The 27,510-nt window shown below is 48.0% G+C and overlaps 1 protein-coding gene across 9 annotated transcripts; it reads right to left on the reverse strand.

The window, feature by feature from the left end:
* Positions 1–26,923, reverse strand: Septin4 (septin 4). 9 transcript variants are annotated; one of them, XM_070027016.1, is made up of 14 exons: positions 25,303–26,923; positions 24,683–24,727; positions 22,808–22,815; positions 7,600–7,896; positions 7,115–7,208; positions 6,548–6,634; positions 5,900–6,023; positions 1,642–1,776; positions 1,412–1,529; positions 1,221–1,322; positions 935–1,031; positions 680–842; positions 463–562; positions 1–223 (listed from the first exon to the last, which is right to left on the reverse strand). In XM_070027016.1, exons 1-14 carry the CDS (start codon positions 26,831–26,833, stop codon positions 164–166), a joined length of 2,961 nt encoding a protein of 986 aa, XP_069883117.1. In that variant the 5' UTR covers positions 26,834–26,923; the 3' UTR covers positions 1–163. The 9 variants fall into 9 exon arrangements, with proteins under 9 accessions (XP_069883117.1, XP_069883116.1, XP_069883109.1 ...); XM_070027015.1 differs by lacking the exons at positions 22,808–22,815; positions 24,683–24,727; positions 25,303–26,923 and adding an exon at positions 12,656–12,762; XM_070027008.1 differs by lacking the exons at positions 22,808–22,815; positions 24,683–24,727; positions 25,303–26,923 and adding an exon at positions 9,870–10,072.
* Between the last annotated feature and the right edge of the window lie 587 nt (positions 26,924–27,510).

Here is a 27,510-nt window from a genome sequence, read left to right on the forward strand (position 1 = left end):
GCCACCTATAGATTTATTAAACTTTATTTCCTCTGAGTCTCTGAGAGTCAGCAGGGATATAAGGCGAAGTGGCAGTAGCTGCAGGGGCCTGAGCAGAGCTGGTGCTGGGAGGGGCTGGCATGAGCAGAAAGAAGAGATTTAAATATCCAGGTCCAAAAGCCAGTTAATGGGTCTCCTTCATCTGTCTTTGGATTTTGTGTAGCATCTCCTGCATCCGCCGCAGCTGGAATAGTTATAGGCATCAAAATGAGGCTTTTTGGAGTCCTGTAGTATTTGGAAATTGTCCCCAACTTTCAATCCCTTGAGTCAGGGCCTTGGTAGCCCTGAGATATGATGGAGGCTGGGAACATACCAAATATGCACCAGAACCAGGATTTTTCTGTCTCCAAACAGGAGATACATCTATGATCAAACAGGGGACCTCCCATGCTGTCTACCCCTTCTACCATATACTGCTCTCACCTCCTCATCTTTCTCTCGGATTAGCTTCTCAGTTTCTGGATCTGTCCCTAGTGGGACAGCAGGGATGGGGAAGTCAGTACCACTCTCTCGAGTCAGTTTGCTAGGGGGGAAGGGGAAAGGAGGGTGGTAAGGTTAGGGGGACCCCATCACCATGTTGGGTTGAGCCTAGGGCCTGTAGAAGAATAAGGGAAGGGCTTGTCCTAGCTCCTGGTCATACTTGCGATTTCGTTCCTTCACCACTAGGCGGGTCATACTCTGGATGCACTGTGCCCTGTAGTTCTCATAATGTGTCTCCCGAGTCACATCCTTCAGATCCTGCATGTGGGTACGCACCAGCATTGTCCTCAGCTTCACAAAGTCGCAGTGCCCTGGGTTTTCCACTGCATAGCAAGGCTGAGGTCAGCCAGGGGTATGGGTAGACGGGAGCCACTAAGGTCAAGGAGATACTTTGATCATAAGCTCAGTCCTTTACCTTCCACGATGCCCCAAGGGTAAAGTCGGCCCCGAACTCGCCGCCCCCTGGCTTCTACCACAGTATTGCTGCCAATTACCGCAAATGGGATGCTTTCCTAAAAGAAGTTAGGGGTGCCTGTCAGCACCCCATATCCTCACCTGTTTCTTTTCATCTGTGACTTCTGTTTTTTCTAGGAAGCTTAGGGTCCTCTCCCACCCCAAAGACTGTCATTACAGAGAATTCTACCCCCATCTTCTTCCCAGGAGAAACAAGATGTGGAAGGGGTGCCCTGGGGTGGCCCCACCTTTAGGGCTTGGTCCTGTAATTTGAAGTCCTCATCCTCATCAGAGTCACAATCAGGAAACTGATAGATCTTGATTCCAAAGTACTCAATCTCCTCCCGGATCTGACAAATAGATGAGGGGCCCACAGTTCTGGGCACCCCATCCTTTTTAGAAGCCCACCTGCTCCCTTTCCCCCACCAGCTTCCCTCACTTTGCGTTTCTTGCGGTCCACTTCTGGAGGTGTCAGTGTGTCCGCCTTAGCCAAGATAGGCACGATGTTGACCCGCTGATGCAGGGCCTTCATGAACTCAACATCCAATGGCCGGAGCCTGGGGAACAGGAATCTGTGACCACCTGCTAGTGGCAGCCCTGCCCCGGTGCTCTTGGCCTGTTCCCTTAGTAGCACCCGGTGGTGCCAGGAGACTCAGGCTCAGACCATACCCGTGGCCGAAGGGTGAGATGAAGTACAGGCAGCAGTGCACCCTGTTGTCTTGGATGTTCTTTCGGTTCAGGCCACTTTCATCCCGGAAGTACTGCTCGAACTGCTGGTCGATGTATTCTGCCACAGGTTTCCAGCTGGGCAGGGACAGACAAGCAGAGAAACTGTGGGAGTAGGGGCTGTCTAGTGGGCTCTGGGATTGTAAAGAAGTAGCCCATGATGAACAGCATTTTTTAGATACTGTTATTCCCTGGCTTGCTTTACTACATCTTCAGCAATATACCTTGGTGGGACAGAGATGTATTTCATGTGTCCTGATAGGAAGTTAGAGTGAGTACAGAGGCAAAATTCAAAAACTTCTAGTTTGACAAGAAAAAGTGCTCAGGTGATCAACCAAAGCAATAAGAATCGCAAGGTGCCCAGGTGCTAGTGGCTCAGGCCTGTAATCCTAGCTACTCAGGAGGCTGAGATCTGAGGACTGTGGTTCAAAGCCAGACCAGGCAGAAAAGTTTGTGAGATTATTATCTTCAATTAACCACAGGAAACCAGAAGTGGGGCTGTGGCTCAAAGTGGTAGCACACTAATCTTGAGCAAAAGAGCTCAGTGACAGGTGCCCAGGCCCTGAGTTCAAGCTCCACAACAAACAAAATAATAATAATAGCAATAATAATAATAGCAAGGTGGCTACAGGTGAACACCAACCAACTAGAAGCCAGAGAAACCTTAAGTCAGGTTTAAAGTCCATCCTCCAGAGCCCTTGCTCATGTGGTTCCCACTCTTTTCCCACCTTTCCAAGCCCATTTCAAGGCCCTATTCAAGAACCAGCTCTTCCATGAAGACTTTTTTGACTACATCAGTGAACACTGCTCTTCCCTTCCTTACACATTCACACATACAGTCATCCACTGTATAACAATGTTCAGACCAACTTTGGATTTCACATACTTCAGTGGTGCCATCAGATTATAATGGGGCTAAAAAATCAGCAGTATATCATAGCACCGATGCATAATTTATGTGTTTGTGGTGATACTCATGTAAACAAATCTAATGTACTGCCACATAGGAGGCAGAGATCAGGATAACTATTGTCTGAGGTGAGTGAGCCCAGGACAAAAATCTATAAAGACTCAATCAATAAAATGGGCATAGTGGTATGCATCTAGCTGTGAGGGAGCCAGCAGGATGACAGCCGGAGGCCAGCCCCAGGCAAAACCAGAAGACCATGCCTAAAACGGCAAAACAAGGCTGAGCTGTGGCTCAAGTAGTAGAGTACCTGCCTACCAAGCATAAGGCCTTGACCTAAAATCCTAGTACTACTAAAAATTAAAAATAAAAAAATTAATAAAAGTACGACACATACAATTAATATACATAATATGTGGTAGTGATGATACATGACTATTACTTTATGTATTTACTATGTCATATTAATTAATGTATGCCTTCTACCAATAAAAACAAAGTTAATTGTAAAAGAGTATTTGTGTTATGCTAGCAGCAGCTTCAGCAATCTCATTTCTTGGCTGCACCAAGAGGCCATATCAGGTAACTAACATAAGCCATCTAAGTTTGTGTGAGTACCTTCTATGATGTTTGTACAATGACATGCCTAATTTTAGAATGTATCCTTGTGATTAAGTAATGCATATATATAGCCATATATAAATTTATTTACTTATGAAATTTTAGTTCCAGGTCTTTAGCTTTTCTGTTTATCTTTATCTTCCGATTAGGTGGATGCTGTATATTTTGAGCATGATCATTCTCATTTTAGACATAAATTAAATCTGAGCTGGGCACCGGTGGCTCACACTTGTAATCCTAGCTACTCAGGATGCTGACATCTGAGAATCAAGGTTCAAAGTCAGCCCCAGGGAGAATTCTACTCCCTCCATAAGCCTCTAATGATAACCAAAAGGCCCAAAGTGGAGCTCAAGTGGTAAAGCACCAATCTTGAGCAAAAAATCAAAGGGACAGTGCCTTGGCCCTGAGTTCAACCCCCAATACTATCACACACACACACACACACACATACACACACACACACACACACACACACACACACACACACACACACACACACACACACACACACACAATTATATCTAGAGAATCTAAGAGATGTTACCAGAATATTTTGCTAGTAAATTCTCAGTCTCAGTTTCTGGTTTTTTGACTCATAACTCAAGTGTTTGCCATTCAATGGCCTGTCTTGTTTGTTAATTTGTTATCTGATGGATACACATGTTAGACCCTCTTCCCCTCCATAATAAAAATCACTCACACTTGTCTGCACTTTTTTTTCCAGTCCTGTGGTTTGAACTCAGGGCCTGGGTGCTGTCCCTGAGCCTCTTTGTGCTCAAGGCTAATGCTCTACCACTTAAGACACAGCGCCACTTCTGTCTGTCTGTCTCACAGACTTTTCTACCTGGGCTGGCTTTGAACCAGGATCCTCAGATCTCAGCCTCCTGAGTGGCTAGGATTACAGGTATGAGCCAACAATGCCTCTTTTTGTCTATACTTCTTAAATGTCCAATACAGACTGGATACCTAGTGTATATGTTTCATAAATTCCTGCTCATTGACTATAAAGTATGAGGTAGAATTGTTATTATGAAACTATTATTATTAAAGTGATTATTATTATTATTATTATTATTGGAGATAAAAGGAGGTAAGTAAATTGAAAAAAAATAGTACAGCAGGAACCAGGTATTGGATGGGGCTAGAATTTCAAACAAGTTGCTTGCTGAAGCATACTACTAGTGCAGGAAGGGTGATGATGATGTGGAGGTTACCCCAACCCATCAGGAACATTGATGGAGATCATGTCCCATGTACCATGAACTAGCCCAGAATGTAAGAAATGACTATCCTCTCAAAGATCAGACTGTAAAGCTGATGAACAAGTCAGCTCCACTGAGAGGAAGTTATTCCAATGATAAAGCATATCATGAGGGTCCAGAAAGTAGGTAAGGGTCTGGTTAGTTCGTAAAGCAATTATCTAGGGTCAACATCATGAGTGTGCAGTCTATGCAGCTTTTCAGTCACCATCATAAAATTCTTAATCATTTTTGAGCAAGGAGCTCCATGTTATGATGCCTGTCCTGCAGTTACCATTGTTAAAATTCATGAGTATATTTGGCTGGGAATGTTGCTTAGTGGTAGAATGCTTGCCTTGCATACATGAAGCTCTGGATTTGACTCCTCAGTACTACATAAGCAGAAAAAGCTGGAAGTGGTGCTATGGCTCAAGTGGTAGAGTGGTAGCCTTGAGCAAAAAAAGTTCAGGGAAGTGCCGAGGGCCTGAGTTCAAGCCCCAGGACTGGCAAAAAAAAATTCATGAGTATAACATACAGATGTCATTCTGGGTGATTTTTCAGATCAATTAGGTGAAGTGGAAAGGGCTGATATTTTTCAGTTGAAGAAATAAAAATGCAGCCATTTGCTCAAGATCACCAAGTTACTAAATACCAAGATTTAAACTCTCAGGACACAGCTCAAGTGCTTGCCTAGCAAATTGGGGGGAGAAGAGAATGACCCTGAGTTCAAACATAGTTCTGCCAAAAAAAAAAAAAAAAAAAAAAAGATTTTAACTGTCAGGCTAGGGATCTGAGAACCTCCTGCCTAACTTTTCCATCAAAGGCACTACCTCTGTTATGCTCATCTACTTACTTAGATCTGACAATTACATAAGCATCCCTCCATCACATATATGCACATATGATGGCAGATAACCTGGAGGGTGCCTGCAATTTATACAAGTTTCACCATCTTTTTTCTTTTGTCTTTTCTTCTCTTCAATCTTTCCTCCATGCTCCTTCAGTGTCCAGTCAACAGGACTTGTTTATAGCATCTAAAAATGCTTATTAGAAAAAGAGGAGGAGGAGGAGGAGGAAGAAGAGGAGGAGGAAGAGGAGGAGAAGGAGGAGGAAGGGAGGGTGGTGTTTACACCTAATAAAACACCTATTATATGTCATGCCCTGTGCTACCTGTTCTCAGAAGTGTTTGCTTTTTTGAGGCTCTTCTTTCTTGTGTACCCATCATAGATCAGAGTTGAAAGGAATATTAGAAACTATTCCAGTTCTTTTCTTCTTATACAAGACAACTATCCAGTGAAAGCATGCCTAAGGTCACAAATCTCTTCCTCCTGACAATTATGACTGTGTCTGTTCCTGTGTGTGACCTGACCTCTGTATGTGCATGGAACAAATGAGTGGGGCAAAGACAGCTGGGGTTGTGCTTGGTCAGACATACCACTCTGTGTTGTTGACTGCATCCCCAAAACCTGGTGTGTCCACAATGGTGAGCCGCAGTCTCACACCCTTCTCTTCTATATCCACCGCATGCTTAGTAATTTCCACAGTTTGCATGATCCGCTCTGGAGAAGGGGGAAACTGAGGCAAGGGCAAGGGCAGAGACCTGCCCAATGAGGACAAACCATTCACCCCAGACAACTTTGCTGCCCAGACTGCTTCATCCACACTGCCCTCCTTCCCACCCCCATGCTGCAGGAGGGCCTGTTCTCTGGGAACCAGCAAGGAACATGTTTCCCAACACAGGAAATGCCGGTGGCTGTTGGCTCTGGCCCCAGCCTCTTCTCTGCTCCCGGCTTTTTTTCTTAGATTCCTGAAATCCTTTGGGGGGGGGGGCGGGTCAGACACTCATTCAAAGAACAGGATTCAGGTCCCTGCCCTGCTTCAGCACCCAAATCTTTAGGGAACTGGCTGGTGTGCTTCCAGGCCAGAAAGGCCTATAGAGGGATATAATCAGTCTCTCTAGGAAGCCATAGCTTCAAGCATGCTGGGGAAGGTCCTTAACTCACACCCCGTGACTCTGGAATGAGTTTTTAACTTTCCAAGTTAGGCCTGCCTGCCTGTCTTCATTCTCTTCTCCTTTTCTTACCTTCAGCACCAAGGAGTTTCCGATCTCGGTATAGATCAGTGAGGAAGAGGCTATTGACAAGAGTGGATTTACCCAGGCCAGATTCTCCTGATAGGACAGAGGTACCAAGTCAGAAGATAAGATCTGCATGTAGCCCAGAGGCAGTCCCACCTGATCACCTGGGGTGAACTACTTTTCTTTTTAGTTGGGACTAAACTAACCAAACCACAGCATTTTACAGCTTGAAGGAAGCAGAGGTACATTTGCCTAGCTTTCTCATTTGAATGAAGGTGAGAGAGCAAGAGATTTTTCAAGGTCACAAGAAAAGGGAAAATACTAGAAAACTGTTCACCAAGCGTACCACCTCATTCCTCTACACCAACATGTTTTGGGGTTCCTGGCTATTTTCCAAAAAGCTGTAGTCATTTGCTGTGTACTTTCTCCCTATTCCCCCCCCCTTTCTCCCTACCTCCCTCTCTCCCTCTCTCTCTCTCTCATACACATACACACACATATGCACGCACACACACATGCACCCTAACACCACATGAAACATCCCTTGCCCAATCCCACCCTGCCCCTTTCTACCTGCCACCATGAGGGTAAAGTCGAAGCCTTTCTTCACAGACTTTCGGTGAACTTGGTTGGGGAGGGTTGCAAAGCCCACATATTCTTTGTCATCCTAAGGACAAGAAGGCAAAATGCATTAGGAGGGGACCAGCACCAGTCTTCTGTCTTCTAAGTTTCTGCTTCAGCCTTAAAGGAGTAGTGCCACATTTGAGTTCCCAAGTTCCTACCTATGAGGCCTCTTGCCCCTGCAAATGTGACCAGTTTCCAATACCCTCGGTGTAAAAATCCTCAGAGCTGGGGCTCTGAAACAGGAGAGAGAGGACCTAATCTTTCGCGCGTGCACATGTGCACACATACACATACACATGCACATACACATACACACACATACACACAAAAACGCACATGGACATGCATGTATTCTTTCACATATTTTTTCAGTTCCTTCCCTGGGTCTTCTGCACCCGCCCACTGAAAAACAAAGGCAGGGCTGGAGTCTCTACCTCAGAGGAATCATAAGGATCCAGCTTGCCCCATGGGCTGCGGGGCCTGCTGCAAGGGCTGAGAGGAGCTGGGGCACAGATGTACTGCTGGCTGTCAGAGGACTGGGGCCACGAGGGGGCTCTGAACTCCTGGTCATCATCATAGAGGTCTGGAGCCTGGGGTCTTGGCTCTGAGATTTGGGGCCTGCACACCCTAGTCTTGACCTCCGGTGGGTGGCACTGCTCACTTCCTGGGAAATCCTTCACGAACTTGCTCAATTCTGCATCATCGGTGGTGTCCTCCAGGAAACGCTTGATCTGGAGGATGGTAGGGGTGAGTGGGGTGGATGGTAGGGAGTAGGTGGGAGGTGGCAGGGAGGGAGCCAGGAGGTAAGAACAAGGAAGAAGGCAGAAGACAGGAGAAGGTGAGGAGAGAGGGCAAGTACTTACGGTTAGAGGGAAAGAAACAGCAACTAGGCCAGAGGAGAGGGTTGTCATTACTTGCTTCACTAGCCTCCCCAAGCCAAGAGATGGGGTAGAGACCCCAGGATCCAGGAGGAACCCTGGCCAGTGCCCAAAGTCCTGGTCTCTCACCAGGGTATTTGTTGAGGCTGCCTTGCTAGCTATCTGGCTAGGCCAGGGACCAGGGACTGTCCCAAAGGTCAACACCATCAGTCTGTGTAAGAGGGAGAGGAGAGACCTGAGACTATGGCTCCAGATCCCAGAGGAAATGCAGAGAATCAGAATACAGGACAGGCACGGGAAGCAGGGTGGGGAGAAGGGGGTTTCCCCCACAGGAAAACCAAGAGCCAGCAAGGGGTTCTGTGCCTGTTACTGCTGAGCAGTGTGAGCTGAGGACCCAAGGGCAGATGCTACTGTGGGTATTCATTCACTCAGATTCGCCGCCCAGGACTCAGTCTTGCTAATCCTACTTTTAATCTAGACCCTGAACCATAACAGAATCTGGCTCTAGACCCCAGGAGAGAAGAGTAAACCTGGTACATGTGAATATGGATGCAGAGCAATGAGGAGGAATCAGGTGAGAGGACAGGAGAACACTGAAAAGCAGGGCCGGACCTCTATTGCTACAGACAGCCGAAGAGTATGTACCAACATGGGAGACTGGCTCCCTCTAGACACCTATTCTACTTATTTCCAGTTTAGAAGATAGGCTATTTTCTCTACTCTTCCCCTTAGCTCTAGACCCTCTAGCTTCCCCTCTTCTTTGGGGGTCAGCGCCCTTTGTGGGGTGCCTGGCAGTGCTGGGCTCAGCTATCTCACAACATCCAAGTGCTACCCCCAGACAATGAACAAAGGCCAGCTATAGAGGCTGACTCACCCTCTAAGGGTTGGCCAACCAAGTGGGGGCTATTCTGAACCATTGTGGAGTCCCAGCTATAGTGGCGGGGGACATAAGTCCCCCACAATCTTTCTTCATAAACCTGTTTTACAATGGGAAGAAACGCAAAAGGTGGAAGTGCACACTGCCAGGTTTATGCCAGAGGAAAGAAATTGAGAAAGGAAAGCTTGAGGGGAAAGAGCTATCTTTAGGCTGTTACCTCCCATACCTTCTGATAAGTCAGTTTCCAAGGCTTGTCTAGAGGGAGGGGAGGAAAAAGGCCCTTTATCCTGAGTCTTGAATCATTTAGGGGTTTAGTGATCAGAAGAAGCTCTCCTAAGGCAAAGCTTACCTAACAAGCTTTTCACATTCATACTATTTGGGTCTCATGGAATGTCCACACAAGTCAGTGTGTGCTTCTTGGTCTAGCATGATGACTGGGACTCCCTTCGCTCTCAACAGTGTCCCAGCTTGGCAGAATGATTATACAGCAACAGATAAGGATGGGGCTGAGGGGACAACAGGACCTCCAGGAAATCCTACCTCTCTTCACAAGCCTAAAGTGACCCAGCAGTTGACCTGGGCAATTTTATTAAGGGTGGGGCAAAAGGACTTGCTTGGTAGCACTGAACAGAGAGGCAACAAGAAAGGGTAAGAAGGAAGGCACTGATGGAGACTGCTAGCCCCCAACAATATACCAGCAGAGCACCAGGAACCCCAGCACCATAGTCCTCTCTGTTAGCCCTAACTGTGCATCAGCATGGAGGAAGCCAAAGTACTTAGACAAGGAGTTAAGATACCAAAGTCCTCACCTGTCTTTCCATCGCCTCACCTAGCACTGCCAGTAACCAAATCATTTTCTAATTTTGTGTCTTAATCCCAATGAAGACTAGGAAAAGACATGGTGGGTCCCCTCCCCACCCAGCCCCCAAATTCCAGAGCAGCACCTTACCCCAGCTTCAGTCCCATCCTCGGGGACAGAATGGTCCATGACCCACGCTTCGGACCCCCGTCAACAAGCTCTATGTCTAATTTTATCTCCCAGACAAAGTTCCTCACACACAGCAACAGCCTTGTCTTGATGCTCTTATCATCTGCCGTCCTGGTTTGCTCCTTTCCCTTTTTCTCTAACCTCCCTCTACTACTTCCAGCAGGGACCAAAAAAGCCTGTGGAATGTCCTTCCCCACCCCCTCTCCTCCTCCTCCTCCTCCTCTTCCCTTGGCTCCCACCCTCCAAGGACAGTTGAGCTGCAGCAGGATCACTTAGTTCCTCTGCAGTCCCTTCCTCCTCTGATTGGCTGCCCTATGATGCCTGCCTGCTTCCTACCCTGGTGGGCACAGCACCAATCTCCTGTCAATCTGCAGGACAGGCTCTTGATCTGCTTAACCTCTCCTGCTAACCCCTCAAGGACATACAGGACTCTCTGAGGACTAGGAGCTATCCAAGGTGACTGACCCATCAGTCCATGGGGATAACCACCCAGGAGAACTGCTCACAAAAGATTTCAACCCTCCTCCACAATCTTACTGTCACCTGAAGTTTAAGCAGTCCTGAAGAAGAGTAGGAATGTCCAATAATACCTTTGGTATAAGTTCCAAGGAATAGTCCTACATTTCTTCCCAAATGTCCCTTCTAGAGAGAAAAAAAAAAAAAAACCTACCCTCCCAGTGTCTTCAGAAATCTGCTCCTAGAGGGGGACTTTGCTCCAGGGACTCCTGACACTTTAGGGTGCCTGGCCTCTAACTCTGAGTTCCTGTATCAATTCTATCAACCATCATTTCCAAAGTCAATAGGGTAGCTGGTAGCACTTAAGTATGTGAGGAGCGTGGGTTCAAGCCAACAGGAGGCTAGCATCCTAGAGGCTCCAGAGCTAAGTGGGAGGTAAATTGAGGGATCTAGTTTTAAGTGTACAGAAGGGGCACTCCAGTAGGAGTCTTGAAGCCAGTGTTTCTGGTTGGGCCTGGGTAGTGTCTTAATTTCAGGTCCTTAATATCAACACAAAATGGCCATCTCTCCCTTGCTTCCAGCAGGCTGGAAGAGAAAACACTCCCAGATGACAGATAGCTCAACCTATTTTGAACTTGAGGAGAAAGGAGCATCTCAAGTCCCAGGGTGGTCACTAATATTGGTTTGTCATTCTCTTCACATGCAAATTTAAATCTCCTGGTGCTACTGGGATGAAGAGGTCTCCCTAAAGATTTTCAAAGTAGGAAGGGCTCTGGTCTCTTTTGACAAGGAGACTCTTCATAGATGAATCTGGCCTGACATGAACCAGTGAGCCCAAGGCTTGAATGACTTAAGGGCAGAGGCCTGAGGCTGGAGGCTTGGATGGTGGCAGATAGTGGTGGTGGGATATTTTTAATTAGGGTGGCTTCAGTCAAGCTGAAAGCACCAAGACCTCAGCTGAAGTCAACTTGGTGTGTGGGCAGAAAATGCCCCTCTGGTCCCTGCTGGGCTTGGCATTGATTCCCCAGGCTTCCATTCCCTAAAATAATCAGTCTGTCCATCACCCATTTGGGGAGAAGGTGGGGGACAGGGAGGAGAGGCATCACTTGGACTCTCTCAGGAACCCCCTTTGGGGAAGGTCACAGGGTCACCAAGACTTCCTGGCCAAGACTTGGGCCGCTGCCTGGACACAGCTTGAGGGACAAGAGCACCAAAAATTGGCCTTTCTAGATCTGAAAGCTTCTGGTTCTACAGAGGCCAGGGAGTTCCCTTCTGGTGGTGGCCCACAGCCAATATCCTGCCCTACAGGCGGGTCACCGGTCCCCTCCTGCTGTAAACAGCTTGTACCTCCCAGTGCAGAGGCTAATGGCTGTGGGGTGGGGGGAAGCAGCCAGACTGGGAGAAGAGGATGGCAAGGCCTGGAGGCCTGGACATGTATACATTTTATCTGTGGCAGGCTCCGACAACAATGGCAGAAGAGCTGACCTCACCACCAAGCATCAAAACTTTTACCTAGCATCAAAATTTTTACCTTTTTGCTTCTCTTCCCACTACAGGCAGTGACAGGAATGAGTCCCTTCCCTCCCCCCCCACCCCCCACACACTGCAGAGGGACCTGGCTGAGGGGAGGAGGGGTAGATGCAGCAAGGGGAAGCTTTCCCCACGTTCCTGTCTGGGAGGCAAAGGGACACAGCTGATCCCATCCAGCAGGATGGCGGACTAAGTTTTCCTTTCTCAGGGGTCCGGCTGAGAAAGGTCCAAGGGATGTCCCTTGTCAGTCTGTAGAAAAGAGGCATCAAGCGGCTCACCATCCCTTTGGGGGGAGAAGGGGTAGGACAGTGTTTGTGTTTTCTAACAGAAGTTGGTGCCGACCTCCGGCCCTGGGTAAGCGGGTGAGGAAGGGTCATCCAGGTAAGAGCTGACTCAGGAAGGGCGGAGGACTCCCCCCCCCCCCCCCCCCATCACTGAGCACCAGCACAACAAGCTCATCTCCGTCGGCAGGGACCTCCCACAGCACTGACCCAGCCCTCCTTCTAGGACCGCGGGCAGAACCCCGGGGGTCCAGGCCCGCTTGCAGCTGCTGAGTTCAGAGGTAGAACTTGGGGAGAGACGATGCAGCAGCGCCAGCAGTGCCTGCGAGAGCCGAGCCCGGGGCGGCTGACTTCAACGCCTCCCGCCCCGCACAGCCAAGGGCTGCGGCATCGGAGCCTCCTGGGAGTGGTGGGCCCTGGGCGCCCTTGCCCGGCCTTGCCCGGCCCTGCCCGGCCCTGCCTTGAGCCCGCCCGCCTTACCATGGCTGCAGCCCGTGTCGGGCCGGCTCCGCCTGGACAGCGCCCGAGCGACCCGCTGCGGGAGCTGTGCGCCGACCTCGCTGCACGCACCGCCGGCCCCCACCCGCCTCCCAGAGTGCGGACCGCGAGGGGCGGAGCCCTGGGCGGGGCTAGCCGGCCCTTAGGAGGGGCCTGCACCTTTGCTCGGGTGGGTGTGGGCGGGAACTAGATGGGGAAGGGAGGTTGGGGAGGGGGGCTTACCTCCCCGACCCTGGGCTGCACGGGACACCTGGTTCGTCCTTACTCAACGCCTGAAGAATGATTTTCTTCAGGAAGTGCAGCACCACGGGGGAGGGAGATGGGGGAGAATGGCTACTTGTTATCCCCAGGAAATGCCTTTGGGGGCGGGGATGACAGGGGGATTTGCTGCATGAGTTGGAAAGAAACCATTAGTTACCCCCAGAGATTCAGCAAGGTTTTAGGGAAGTGAGCTGACTGATGTCCAAGTTACTGATTGACCATACCCTCCACCCTACCTCCCAAAGGGGAATGTTAGACCTTACCCACTTCCATCCAAGCTGTGGAAAAGACACAGGTTAGTTGCAGGTTCCCTGTGTGCAGGACCCTAGATTAAAGATTAAAGAGGATTTGCTGCACAATTTATCCAAGGATCATCTGCTGGAAGGGTGGCAGGAGAGGCTGAGTGGTTTTAATAGTGTGGGGGAGGCTGGTCTGGGCTGAGGACAGTGGGGGAGGGCCTCTGGAAAGGCCAGCCCAGGCATGGCCCAGACCAGCTGGGACATTTTTTCCTGTCAAGCAGGTGACATGTTGTGGAACAGGTGCCTCCCAACAGTTTTAAAGGCATTCAGAGCTCAGAAAGGTCAGGGCAGTAGTGAGGGGAAGGTAGATGCCTGGAGGTGAGGAATTGGTAAGGGATTTCCTAAGTAGAGTCTGAACTGGTGTCTCCTATGGATGTTTCCAGAAGCATGTTTCTGTCTAACCTCCAAAATCCTCTTTCAAGGTCAGGCTCACTGACCTCTGTCTGAACGTATCCTTGGTAAGACTGAATGTCACAGGCCTGGCCTTCTATATGAGTAGAAGTACCAGCAAGTTGAGGAGAAACTTTTCTAGTTGGGTGACTTTGGACAACTCTCAGAATCTCAGTTTCCACCCCCCAAAAGGAGGGGGATTAAATAGATGTTTTTGTTTGTTTGTTTTAGTCATGGGGCTTGGGCACTGTCTCTCAGCTCTTCAGCTCAAGGCTAATTAGTGCTCTAAACTTGAGCCACAGCACCACTTCCAGCTTTTTCTGCTTATTGTGGTGCTGAGGAATTGAACCCAGGGCCTCATGCATACAAGGCAAGCACTCTACCACTGAGCCACCTTCCCAGCCGTAAATAGATGCTTTCTAAGTTTCCTTTGAGCATTCAAAAAAATAGATGGAGTAGGGAAGGAGAAAATGTTGTATGCTTCTACAGGCCTTGGAGGAAAGTAGAACAAGGCAGCAGCAACAGGAGGTACCAAGGAAAAGATAGTCGATGAAGAGACAGAAGAAGCCTTGTAGGCATAGGATTGGGGACAGCAGCTTGGCTCTAATGAGAAGGGACCTCAGAAGTATAGAGGGTTCCTGATGTGGAAAGTTCCCAGGGAGCCAGGCGCTGGTGGCTCACGCCTGTAATCCTAGCTACTCAGGAGGCTGAGATCTGAGGATCGCGGTTCAAAGCCAGCCCGGGCAGGAGAGACCGTGAGACTCCTATCTCCAATAAACCACCAGAAAACCGGAAGTGGCACTGTAGCTGAAGTGGTAGAGCGCTCGCCTTGAGCTGAAAAGCTGAGGGACAGAGCCCAGGCCCAGAGTTCAAGCCCCACGACTGACAAAAAAAAAAAAAGAAAGAAAGTTTCCAGGGAAAGGCTTGTTTTAGACCAGGAGATCTGATGCTATAGTCAGAAAACTAGACACACAACAGAGAGAGAGAGAGAGAGAGAAAAAAACAACCAACGTTGTTGGAACTCTACAGAAACAGCAGCTGCTACTGCCATCAGACAGTGAGGCTATACAAGGTCCACTATCCATAGCCCCAAGCAGCTAGTACTTATGCACACTCATAAGAATGCCTCTTGGGTGCTTCTAGTCAGCAGTCATGTGGCCTGGGGTGGGGAGAAAAGGCAGGCTCCACAACAAAACCTTATTTTCCTCTACCATAACATCCTTCCTCCCCTAAGCCCCAGCTGTGTTCTAAGTGTGGACACAGAAACATCTCAGAAGGCAGCTTGGCTAGCTCATCCTCAGCTGCGGCTGGAATCTCAAGCTCTTCTCTGGCACCTGCTTTTCAGGCTCCAGAAAGCCCTGTGCATCCTGATGTGAGTTGGTGCCATCTTGCCTTGAGAGAAGTTCCTTAGCTCATAGAACTCAGCTCCAAGTCAAGCGTCTCAGGGTTTTGATGGATTCTAGTCCCTTTCTTTTCTTTTCTTTTTTTTCGTGGGGCTTGAACTCTGAGCTTGGGCGCTTTCCCTGTGCTCTTCAGCTCAAGGCTAGAGCTCTACCGCTTGAGCCACAGTGCCACTTCTGGTTTTCTAGTGGTTTATTGGAGAGAAGAACGTCACAGAGTTTCCTGCCCAGGCTAGCTTTGAACCATGATCCTCAGATCTCAGCCTCCTGAGTAGCTAGGATTACAGGCATGAGCCACCGGTGCCTGGCTTCTAGTCCCTTTCTAACTACTGTGCTATAGACCCAATATGAAGCATGATGGGTAAAATAAAAGCTAAAGACAGACTGTGTCATTCCACCTGCATAAGTCCTATATGCTAACTCTGTAGCATTTAAAGGACTCTAAGAAAACTTGGCCTTAACATAAGCCCCATGCCAACTTTGACTACTAGAAGCCTGAAAGTTGGGGCTGAGAAGGTGGCTCAGTGGTAGAGCGCTTGCCTTGCATGCCTGAGGCCATGGGTTCGATTCCTCAGCACCACGTAAGAAAAAAGAAAAAAGCTGGAAGTGGCACTGTGGCTCAAGTGGTAGAGTGCTAGCCTTGATCTGAAGAGCTGAGGGATAGCACCCAGGCCCAGAGTTCAGGCCCCACGACCTGACCAAAACAAACAAACAAAAAAGAAGCCTGAAAGTTCCTTGTTCTTCATGCATGCTAGGCAAGCACTCTACCATGAAGCCACATTCCCAGCCAGTCCCTTGCTCTTCTTGGGACTCTCTTTCCCATACTGAAGGAGGCTGGGCTCCCTACAACTCCAGCTCTCTTGTTCTATATTAACAGAGGTAGGATCCCATACCTGATTGGTTGAGTGGAGAAACAGCAATCCTTGAATAAATCACTGATGACTGCATACTCTTCATCAGCTGACAGGTGACCTAGCCAACTTTGCCTTGGCACTCACCATCTGGAGCTCTGGCTCACCCTTGAAATTCAACATCCTACCACACATTGTCTTTGACTAGAAAACAATTTCCTTGGCACTGCTAGAGTGGGAAGCCACTGGAGGGTGAATGCTTATTAGCTTGGCACAGAGGATTACTCCTCTGGGAACCTTAGATCAGCAACCACAGCGCCGTGCCTGACTCTTGATTCCTCCACTTAGGTCAAGTCAGGGTCTGAATGCAAAATCATCTAGTCTTCCTCCCTGGATTGCTCTTGCCCATCCACAGGTGAAGGTTGTATAGCACAGAAGCTTAGTAAAGAAACTGCACTTGTACCAAGCATGGGCTTGGGTTCCAAGCTAAGAATAAAGAATGATTACAACAGGAAATCAGGATTTCAGATCTTCATGAATAGCAAAGGCCACTTTTGCCTCTAAGTATCTGTTTCTCTTAAGTGAAGCAAGAAGTCATTGTGCCCTTCTTCCCCCAGAGGTGGATGAGTCACTGAGGATATAGTTAGAGAGCTCTGGTAGAACCAAAGGGCCATCGCTAAGATGGGCCTTTCAAGGAATTGAAGTCAAGTCTGTCCAACAGGGTCTGTGCAGGGGTCAGAACCCAAATACCTTAAACCCACTCATGTTCCATGTGTCTGGGGGCAGACATGAGATGTGGGTGGCAACACTGGAGAACATCTGTTTCCTGGCACCTACTGAATGGCTTCAGAGAGGGTCAGTTTGAGTTGGCAAGGGCTGCCGGGCATCAGTTGCTCATGCCTGCAACCTTAGCTACTTAGGAGGCTGAGATCTGACAACTGCGATTCAAAGCCATACCTGGCAGGAAAGTCCATTGAGACTCATCTCCAATTAACACCAAAAATAGCCAAAAGTGAGGGTGCAGCTCAAATAGTAAAGTGCTAGCCTTGAGCACAAAAGCTTAAGGACAGGGCTGGGAAGGTGGCTCAGTGGTAGAGCACTTGCCTTGCATGCTCGAGGCCCTGGGTTCGATTCCTCAGCACCACATAAGAAAAAAGCCGGAAGTGGCGCTGTGGCTCAAGTGGTAGAGCACTAGCCTTGAGCTGAAGAGCTGAGGGACAGTGCCCAGGCCCAGAGTTCAGGCCCCACGACCGGACCCAAAAAAAAAAAAAAAAAAGCTTAAGGACAGTGTCCAGGCCTTGAGTTCAAACCCCAGGACTGGCACAATCAATCAAACAATCCATCAATGGGGGAGAAAAAAGAGTTGGCAGAAGCCATCCATACTGATAGGGAAGGTCTTTCCAAGCCCCTCTCAGAGCAGGACAGGGCTATAATTGCTTGCCTGTCTGTACGTGTGACTACCTATTTGATGTCTGACTCTCCTCAAAAGGCCCCTGCCTTGCCAGACTCTTGTTCTAATGCCTCCCAGGGGAAAAAATAAACCAAAAGCAAAACAAAACAAAACAAAAACTGACTCTTAACAACTACTCTTCAATCTTTGGGAGATGGAGTTACTAAGGTCATCATCATTCTGGGTCAAAATCTGTGTGCCCTAGCTCTTACCCTCTTAGTTTACTCGGTTGTTGGATGTCCAAACTCTTTAAAGTGATCCATCTGCATACTTCTATCTCTCACAAATTAACCATAGGCCCCTCAAGGGCAGGAATATGTCTTCTATTTTAACCTCTAGAGAACATGTAAGCAAGTGATATAATGGATGACAGGTCTCTGCCCCCAGGAGCTGGCTGATCAATGGACATCGACTGAAAGGATGCATGGATCAGTTTTCCATTCTGATTTGAGAGCACAGACAGGCCTTGAGGCTCTGGTCTTCATTGACCCATGAATACCCTTCATTCTGGTTGCTTTCACATTCACATCCACCTTCCAGCCTCATTATTCATAGGCAAAGATAGGCATTTTACTCCCACTAAAAGCTTTCCTTTTGCAATTCTTGATATTAATAAAATATTGAGAAGTTACAGGAGCATGTGGCAAGAGAAGAAGGATTTCTTTATCAACTAATGGAATCCCCAGGGCACAATGCTCCTTAAAGTTTTCCCAGTTTGGGGGCTGGGAAGGTGGCTCAGTGGTAGAGCACTTGCCTTGCATGCCTGAGGCTCTGGGTTCGATTCCTCAGCACCACATAAGCAAAAAGAAAAAAGCCGGAAGTGGCGCTGTGACTCAAGTGGTAGAGCACTAGCCTTGAGCTGAAGAGCTGAAGGACAGCGCCCAGGCCCAGAGTTCAGTCCCCACGACCGGACCCACAAAAACAAAAGTTTTCCCAGTTTGAAGCTTCAGTTTCATCATCTGTGAACTGGGAGGAAAAAGTCCATCCCAAAGGTTGCTATAAAGACTCAGTAAGGGCTGGGAAGGTGTCTCATGCCTTGCATGCATGAGGCCCTGGGTTCGATTCCTCAGCTCCACATAAGCAGAAAAAAAAAGAAAAAGCTGGAAGTGGCGCTGTAGCTCAGGTGGTAGAGTGCTAGCCTTAAGCTGAAGAGCTGAAGGGTAGCACCCAGACCCAGAGTTCAGGCCCCACTACTGGCCAAAAAAAAAAAAGACTCAGTAACATAGTTAACATGAAATAACTAAAATGAATGATAGCTGTTACCGCTACAAATGGGAAAACAATCAGTGTCAAGCCTGCTACTGTCAACTGTGACTATTTCAAATGCCTTCCCTTCGAAGGATTAGGAGTGTGTATATGTGTATTGGGTGTGACAGATGGGAGCTGAGAAAATACCAGAGTAATGGTTTAGACTACACTGACATGGAAATGACCATACTGCTGCTACCAATAGAGTTGATTTTTCCAGCTAGATATCACTCCACCTCTAGAAAAGAGGTCTTGATCTCTGATCTACTAACAGAAAGTCCTGAAAACAGCTACCATGTAGACCCCTTAGAGCTAGATCACTTGCCTGTGGCGTTGTACCAAAGAAGAGACTTTGGTTGGCCCAGTTCTCCTCAGTCTCAGAGCCTAGCCTGGACTTCTCTCAGGAACCAAGAGACATTATTCACATTCTGTTCCCCTCCTCCAGACCTTCATTCGGTCCCCAAGGCGCAGCTGTCTTGCTGCTCCCCTCACAGCAGCTGATCCAAAAGCAGCTGAGCAGAGGAGGGTGAAGGGACATGGCCTTTGCTGCTGTTCAGGATAGCCTTCTTCTAGTTGAACAGCTGTCAGGGTGACTTCTAGGTTACAGATTTTCTTCCTTAACTCTGCCCTTTGAAGCCAACCTCCCTAATTCACAGGCCTACTGTTGTTCTTATTTGAAAAAGAAAACCCATTTCCCACACCAACATAGTATTCTGACAGAGCTAGATATAATGGCATGCATCTATAATCACAGCACTCCAAAGTTGAGGAATAAGGAGGCTGAATTTGAGGGTCAGCTTGGATTACATAGCAAACCCTGTCAACAAAAAAAGCAAACAAAACCCACAACTAAAAGTACATTGGCAGAAAACTACTGTTAGAGATGAGTTTCAGTCAAGCAACCAGGTACCTTCTGAAAATACACCAAAAAGTCCAAAACTGATATGGCAAGTTCTTCCCTATGTGAGATCATTTTGGGCAGAGCCTTGGGATGCTGGCCTCAGTTCTGCCACCAAGCCCCAGACAAAGGAGTTACATTTCTCTACCTTCATTTCCTAGGCAGAAAGAAGAACCTGCCCAGGTCTCACAGTAAACACAGACACTCACCCCCCTACACTGTGCTTCTAGAGGTTCTTGCTGATGCAGACCACACCACACCACAACTTTTCCTAGGTGACTAATTGTCCTTGTTTATCCAAAACTAAAGAGTTCTTGAAAAGCAGGACTTTCAGGGATAAACTAGATGAGTTGGTCAAGCTAGCCTGTGTCCAAATTAGCAAGACGTGGCCTCAGGTCACCAGCCTTCCATCCTGCACTGGAATTGACTGCACATGGTGGCTTGAGATAAACAAGTGCCATCTGACCAGGAAAGGGGGGGGGGTCCAAGCTGCTATTAAACCTCCTGAGTTTCCCTCCACCCTAGTCCAGTCACTTTGCTCTATTCTTCCAAAAGTTCTCCATAGGAAGAGAGGCAAAGACAGTTTCTAGGGTTCCTTTCAGATGGCCCACATCCTTCCTAGGATTCTGTTACCATCCCCATGAATGCACAGACTCCCCAGTTTCCTCAGACACTCCAGGTTTTTCTTTGTAATCAAGGTGCTCCTGAGAAAAAAATTTCCCTAGGGTTCAGGAGCCAACTGGAGGCAGACTACTTGTCCCTTGTGGGTCAAATGACAAAGTTCTCTTTAAGGGCATTGAAGTCTGCTTCAGGTACCATTGAAATGGTCTCCTCTGGTTCCTGACCTATTTTCCAGTTGTTTTTTTTTTTACATAATTGATGGATGCAAGCAAGGAGGAAACCACTTCATCTCCTGACAGTCTAAGTCACATGCAAGGGTGAGTAGGTCAGATGCCTTGAAAACACAACACAGGATCTTGGGCCATGGGCAGTTCTGTCTATCAGACAAGTTGTGGTCCCACCCACTTCGTTTCAAAAACTGCCCAGGGCTGATTGAAAAGGTAGGTCTTTCCCTACCAGAGCACCTTTAAAGCCCTTCCTATTGAGCTTCTGCACACAGACACACACACACACACAGACACACACACACACAGACACACACACATACACACACCACATACACAACACACACACACACACACACACACACACACACACACACACACACACACACACACACACACACACACACACCTTTCAGAAATGGTTCCTCAGTTCAGTTCAACCTCTTCTGGGGAGATTCTACTTCCTAATTACCCAATCCAAGGTTGAGAAGCATCTGTCTGCCCCCACTCCTCCTTAGGACAAAAGGACCTTGAGCGGCTATTTGGGAGGAGTCTGAGAAAGACCTGGATTAAGTCAGGCACCATTCTCAGCAGTGGACCCAGAGGAGCTTTGTGAAGCTCAACAACAGATATGCTGCTTTCCAGAAGCCAGGCACTGAGTCTGGGCCACCAGAGAATTCCTGCCAGGAATGAAATCAGGGACAGGATGCTATGGTCAACCCATGCCCAGCACAAAGGAACCAGAGGCCCTGGAGTCCAATATCCCAGTCTCTGCCTTGGAACTGCCTGCAGGTGGTGCAGGCTGGAGGACAGGCAGGAAAGTTTATCTCAGTCATGCTTTTCAGGGAGACTACCTGAACCATCTCCATGTCACCCTGGCTCCAGAGATCCAGAGAAGCCCAGAAGCCCAGCTGCCTGGGAGCCTTGTCTTCCAGCTTCTGGGGAGCAGCTCTGCTGCTGAACAGGGCTGGAGAGCTGTAATTATCCAGACAGGATAAGAGCTATTTTGGGAAGAAGTCATTCTGCTGCCAAGGCTTTTGACTTCCTAAACTAAAACAAGATGCACAGAAAAAGGGGGTGATGTTGGGGGAGGACAGGGAGGAGCCTACTCAGTTGCATACATCAAATCTGGCACAAAGGGTTATAACACTCCTTCCCAAAGGTATAGGTTTGTATTAAGGGGTGAGCAAGAGGTCAGCTGTTAAGCCATCTCCCCATAGCTTTGGGAAAGAGGGTATAACCCACAACCCCTATTTACCTCCTGCTGACACTAAGACCCTCCAAGAACATTCATTCAATCTCTACTATTTTGACATTTGACCACAGACTATTGCATATTGTTTAAATGTTTCCTGCCCTTGTCTTATCTCCCCATCTAGATGGCCAGTTTTGCAAGGTCAAGAGAGAGAGAGAGAGAGAGAGAGAGAGAGAGAGAGAGAGAGAGAGAGAGAGAGAGAGAGAGAGAGAGAGAGAGAGGTGAAGCTTCCTCCAATAGTGCCTAGCAGAGTACTAGACATTTGAATAAAAATTATCAATGGAAAGCCAGGGAAGGAACGAAGGAAGGAAGGAAGAAGGGAAGGGGAGAACAGAGGGAGGGAGGGAGGGAAGGGGGAGGGAAGGAGGTGAGAAAGGGAAGGGAAGGGAGGGAGGGAGGGAGAAAGGAAGGAAGAAAGGAAGGAAGGAAGGAGGGACTTACTGTTTTGCATGGAGATAATCTCTAAAAGTGGCTACTCCCTCCTACAGCCAAGCTCAGAGCCTGGAGCTGGGTAAGAACTCAGGGCAGAGGGGGTGGGCACCTCCCCTTCAGCTGTTCTGTTATCTGAGCTCAGGCTGTTCCCCCACACACACCCCCACTTATTTGTTTTCAATCTGTAGTCAACTATTCATCATGGGCTGGTTAGCCATGGAGGGAATCCATTAGAGACTATTGTTAGGCCTTGAGTAAGAGAAGATGTTAAGAGAAAGAATGGAAGCAGTAAGAACTTTCATTTTATCAAACATGGGCCAAGAAGAGCCAAAATACTTATGGGAACAATAAATGCACTGTGAAATCAGGACACGGCCAAATTTAGGGCACAGAGCTGCCAAGAGCAGAGGCCACCTTATGCTTTTTCAAGTTGAGGATCCAAATAGTGTGTAACCCAGAAATGCAACCCCTTTCTAGAGTGCCCCAGGGAGGAGGAAAGTCAGGGCCTGATCCAAAATGGCTGTTCTGTCCATCACCTGCCAAAGTCCCTATTCTTTTTCTCCAGGGTTGCAACTAGCTCTTATAGCACTTTTGTGCAAATCTCCTTTTGAGGAGATGCACTGCCACAGGCACCCAGCTTGGCAAATGGAACACAAGCATCATGGTTCAATGAACAACCTGTCCACCCACAGGGAGCCAGATCTATTTCCCTCCATACCCTCTTCCACCAGAGGTTAGGGGTGAGACTCAGATTAGGGAGTGGAGCACAAGAAGGCTGAAAGTAATTTCTCAGGGGCATTCTTACCTCCTCATCTGTCATAGCAGAAAAGTGGAAGCCAGGCATTCCCAGGGAGCAGCAGATGGAATTCAGTGAGTGCCAAAAGGAGGGAAAAAATAAAATGTTACTTAAAGATGCCCAGCAGATATGGGCATAAACTAGCCCAAATCTCTTCCTTGTACAAGTAGCCTAAATAACAACAGCAATTACTGGATGCTCACTATGCTACAAGCAATAGTTTGGATAAACCTCACAATAATTTTTTTTTGGGGGGGGTCCGGTTGTGGGGCCTGAACTCTGGGCTTGGGTGCTGTCCCTCAGCTCTTCAGCTCAAGGCTAGCACACTACCACTTGAGCCATAGCACCACTTCTGGCTTTTTTTTCCTGCTTATGTGGTGCTAGAATTGAACCCAGGGCCTCATGCATGCAAGGCAAGTGCTCTACCACTGAGCCACCTTCCCAGCCCTCCCCTCACAATAATCTATAAAGAGGAAGTCATTATTCCAACATAATAGATAAGAAAACTGAGACTTGGAGAGGTAATCTACCTAAGGCAAATAGTGGACCAGCTATAAGACAATTCTAGAATCCATATTTTAATATACTCCTACTTTATAGAACTTTGTTTTCTTGGAGGGGAGGGGCACCCTTCCCTGTCTTTGCTGTCCATCATTTGGAGGGCTTGTGCTGGTTGGCCCCTTCAAATGGGAAGATTGGGGATTGGACTGTGTTCTTAGGGCTCTCTCCTCCCTAGGAACTTCAGCCAAAGCCTTGGCCTCTGCCATATTCATTGGACTGGAGCTTATCCGGAGCTTCATTACTAACAGCAAGAACTCCCTGCTATCAAAATGCACTCTGTGAGGTATAATCCCCTCCCTTCCACTGCCAAGAGTACAAATGAAGCAGAGGATGAGGTCCTAAGGAAACATCTTTAAATATTCAGGAGTTGACATTAAGACACACTGGTGGCCTCAAGGAGGAAGACTAGACATCCCTGGAGATCTTACCTGAGCAGCAGCTCTTAAAAGTGTCCCAAAGCCAGGTGCCGGTGGCTTATGCCTGTAATCCTAGCTACTCAGGAGGCTGAGATCTGAGGATCACGGTTGAAAGCCAGCCGGGGCAGGAAAGTCCATGAAACTCTTATCTCCAATAAACCACCAGAAAACCGGAAGTGGCGCTGTAGCTCAAGTGGTAGAGCGCTAGCCTTGGGCTGAAGAGCTGAGGGACAGCACTCAGGCCCAGAGTTCAAGGCCCATGACCGACCAAAAAAAAAAAAGAGAGAAAAGTGTCCCAAGGTCAAAGGGTTCTGAGCAGCCAGAGAGACACCTGGGAAGATTCTCCAACCTGAATTAATGTGGAGTTAACCTTGGGCCAATCTGTGAAGCAGGTAGCCTGTTTTGTTTTGGTGATACACACACACACACACACACACACACACACACACACACACACACACACACACACACACACACACACACACACACACACACACACACTCACTCACCAAAGTGAAAATGCCTTGAGACACTTCCTTCAGTGGCTCTCAGCTTGGTGACTCTTTTGAGATGATGGTGTACTTGCCTTCTCTCCCTGGAACTTCAGGTCCTTACAAAGGGCTTAAGTGCAATTCATAAAAGGGTCTAGGACAGGACTTAGGCTCACCATCAAGTGTTGTCAAATGGCTTTGGAGTGTTTCGACCTCAGGATTTCATTTCTTGAATTTAAAGGTTCCAGTTCTCAGAGGGATGACTTTAATGGTGACATTTTAAGCAAGAGAAGTACGTCTGCTCTTTCACTTTCAAAACCCTGCTTGTATTCTCCAAAAAGACCACCCCCCTTACTTGGCCTCCTATCTTTTAACCCTCCCTCCACAATGGACCCACAAGAAGGAAAGGCACAAACCTTTTAGCCACCAGAGAATTCGATTTTGCATTTCCTCAGAGACATCTGAAAGTAACAGCAAGATTGATTTTTTTCTTGTCTATCACCCCCCCCCATACTACTTACATCTTGCTTTCTAGCTCTATAATGTCTCCTCTGAGAGGTGTCCTCCATTCTTGATCCCAGAAGCTTCTCCCATGTAGGACCCCAAATCACATGCTTTTTTCCCAACTCCCCTTCTGTGCCCCTGTTAAGGCCATCTCCCTCCTGGAAGCCGAGGCCCCAGATCATTGGTGTACCATCTATTCTGCTTTGATGCTAGAATATGTGCTTGAGGCCCTTATTCTTTTCAACAGCCCTTATTACCTTTCAACCTGGCACAATTCTTCATCTCCACTCTCAGAAAGCAAGTTCTAACCCTGCAAACTACTCTACTACCTCACACTGAAAAAACATGTAGCAGCATCTCTTGGAAGACTCAGTGCCTGCTGCTGGTATAAGCACTGTCGTTGATATCATTAGCTTGACATTGGAAACAGAATACCCCTGAGTCCCAGAATAAAGAAGGGTCTTTTTTGCTACCCCAACATGCTACCTCACTAGTTTGGGGTTATACCTGAACAGGCTGCTTCTACACATACCCAGGAAGAAAGCATTAAACCCTTGAATGAGTTGTTTGCTGGCATGCTTGAGGACATGAGGGACTTCCTTCCATGATAGCCGGCTTGGACACTGCTTCGATGGTGGTGGTGGTGGTGGTGGTGGTGGTGGTGGTGGTGGTGGTGGTGGTGGAGGCAGTGGTAGTGGTGGTGGTGTGCATGGTTTTTCTCTCTGGAACATTAAGTCTTCACAGAAGAGGTTTGAGTCCATTTCATAAAAAGACATTATGGGGTCTAGGGGAGGAGGGGACTTAGGCTCAAAATCAGGTGTGCATGGCCGGCTTTGGGGCATTTCAGATTCATGATTCAGTAAGGCCCACCATGAGCAGTCAGGCCCATACCTAGGTAAGGACCGAGGGGGTAAGGGCCGAGGGGTCAGTTCCAGTTCTGCCTGGATGGAAGGCTTCGAGCAGGGTTCTGGGTATATAGGAGATTTGTGAGGAGCTTCAGACACGCCTCCTCGAGTTGACAAACGGTGAGCTGCCTGCACTGAGTATTCCACTGGGGAGATGGTGACCCTGCGGCCAATCTCACTGTCTCGTTTCAGGGACTTCTCATTGGCCTCCACCTCCGATGGTATTATAACCTTTGTGGGGGGCTTAGCCTCAGTGCATACATAATGCTTTTGGAGTGGCTCCCCCTCTGAACGTACAGGAACTCGATATCCACTAGGTAAGTCTCTAAGAACGGAGAGTTTGAGGGTTGGTGCCAATTTTGTATTTTTGATGGAGGCTTTTGGTTCAGGAAGAACTGGGTTGGTAGGACCCATTTCTGGCTCTAGGGCAGTGGTCCGCCTAAGGACTGCCCGGTGGTCTGCAGGAACCCTGCTGCCGCCAGTATAGACACTCCTTGGAGATTTGGCCTCACTGATACTGGAAATCTTTCGGATGGGATCTGTTTGTACTGCTTCATCCTTTGGATGAGATGAAATCCTACGAGGAACTCTGACCCCTTGGGGGTTCTGGACCTTGGAGGGTGGGTCCTCTTCTTCTAAGTTTTGTAATTGTAAGCTTTCCTTTTCATCTATAAAACTCAAGCGACGGGGGGGTTTGGCATCAGATGAGATACGGTAGCCAATATCACGACCTGGCTTGCTGTCGACACTTCGCATTGCTTCCTCTCTGATTGGACTAACATTCCGTTGTGCATTCGTGGTTGGGAAAGCTGTTATCTTTCGATGAGGAGAGGAATGGCGGGGTGCATCTGTTCTTTGTCGGGTCTCCATCCCCCTCTGGTATGATGTATATAAGGGAGGCCCTGACTGCATTGACAGAGATCGAAGATAGTCAGATGCTGAGTGGGCAGTGATGTTATACATAGCTTCTGATCTTCGTTGGGGATTGGGGCTCAGAGAGACAGCAGCATTTTGCTGGCTTGAGGAATTAATGTACCCATGTCCCCGTTGAGTGGCGCTAATAGTCTCAGTCCCTCTATGTGCTGGAACTGCTATCTTGGACCCAGTTCTACTTGACTTGGCTACCTGATAGACTGAACCCTTCTGGGTAGATGCCATATTTTGTTGACTGAATTGTCTTCAGGATCCTAATAAAACCAGACTATTTATCCTCATTTTCTTTTAAAGCTGCTGTTCTTGGGCTCCCACAAAAGTGGCTGTTATTCTGTCTCAAACAGTTCATTGAGCTACCTCTGTCTGATGATGTCATAAAGGAAAGAGCTTTCTATTAAACATCCTGTTGTACAGCCTCAGTTCTTCAAAGAAATTCAAGCAGTGCACCAAAGGAAACTGGACTATCTGGACTCGACACAAGCCTTTGGCCAAATTCTTAAGGAAAAATTTGGGATTTCCTTGTATACAACCTGTTTACAGAGTCTTCCTTACTCTTCCTAAGACCTAGAAATTTTCATGAACTCATCCAGAAGAACCTATGAAGGCAAAGTTGCTCAAGCTAATCACAGTGGTAGCCTCAGATTTAATAAGGTACCTGTATTGTACAAAGTTGCCCCAATCTTGTTTGAAACTGTGCTATGAACAAGAGACAGCTATAATCTTTTCCAGGAAGCCTGAGCAATTTAGGTTTTTTTGTTTGCTTTTTGTCAGTCATGGGGCTTGATCTCTGGGCTTGGACGCTGTCCCTGCGTTCTTCAGCTTGAGATGAGCACTCTACTGCTTGAGTCACAGCACCACTTCTGGCTTTCTAGTAGTTTATTAGAGATAAGAGTCTCACAGAC

This window comes from Dipodomys merriami, unplaced genomic scaffold (assembly GCF_024711535.1).
Source record: "Dipodomys merriami isolate MVZ:Mamm:240054 unplaced genomic scaffold, mDipMer1.0.p SCAF_19, whole genome shotgun sequence".
In the NCBI taxonomy this organism is placed as follows: Eukaryota; Metazoa; Chordata; class Mammalia; order Rodentia; family Heteromyidae; genus Dipodomys; species Dipodomys merriami.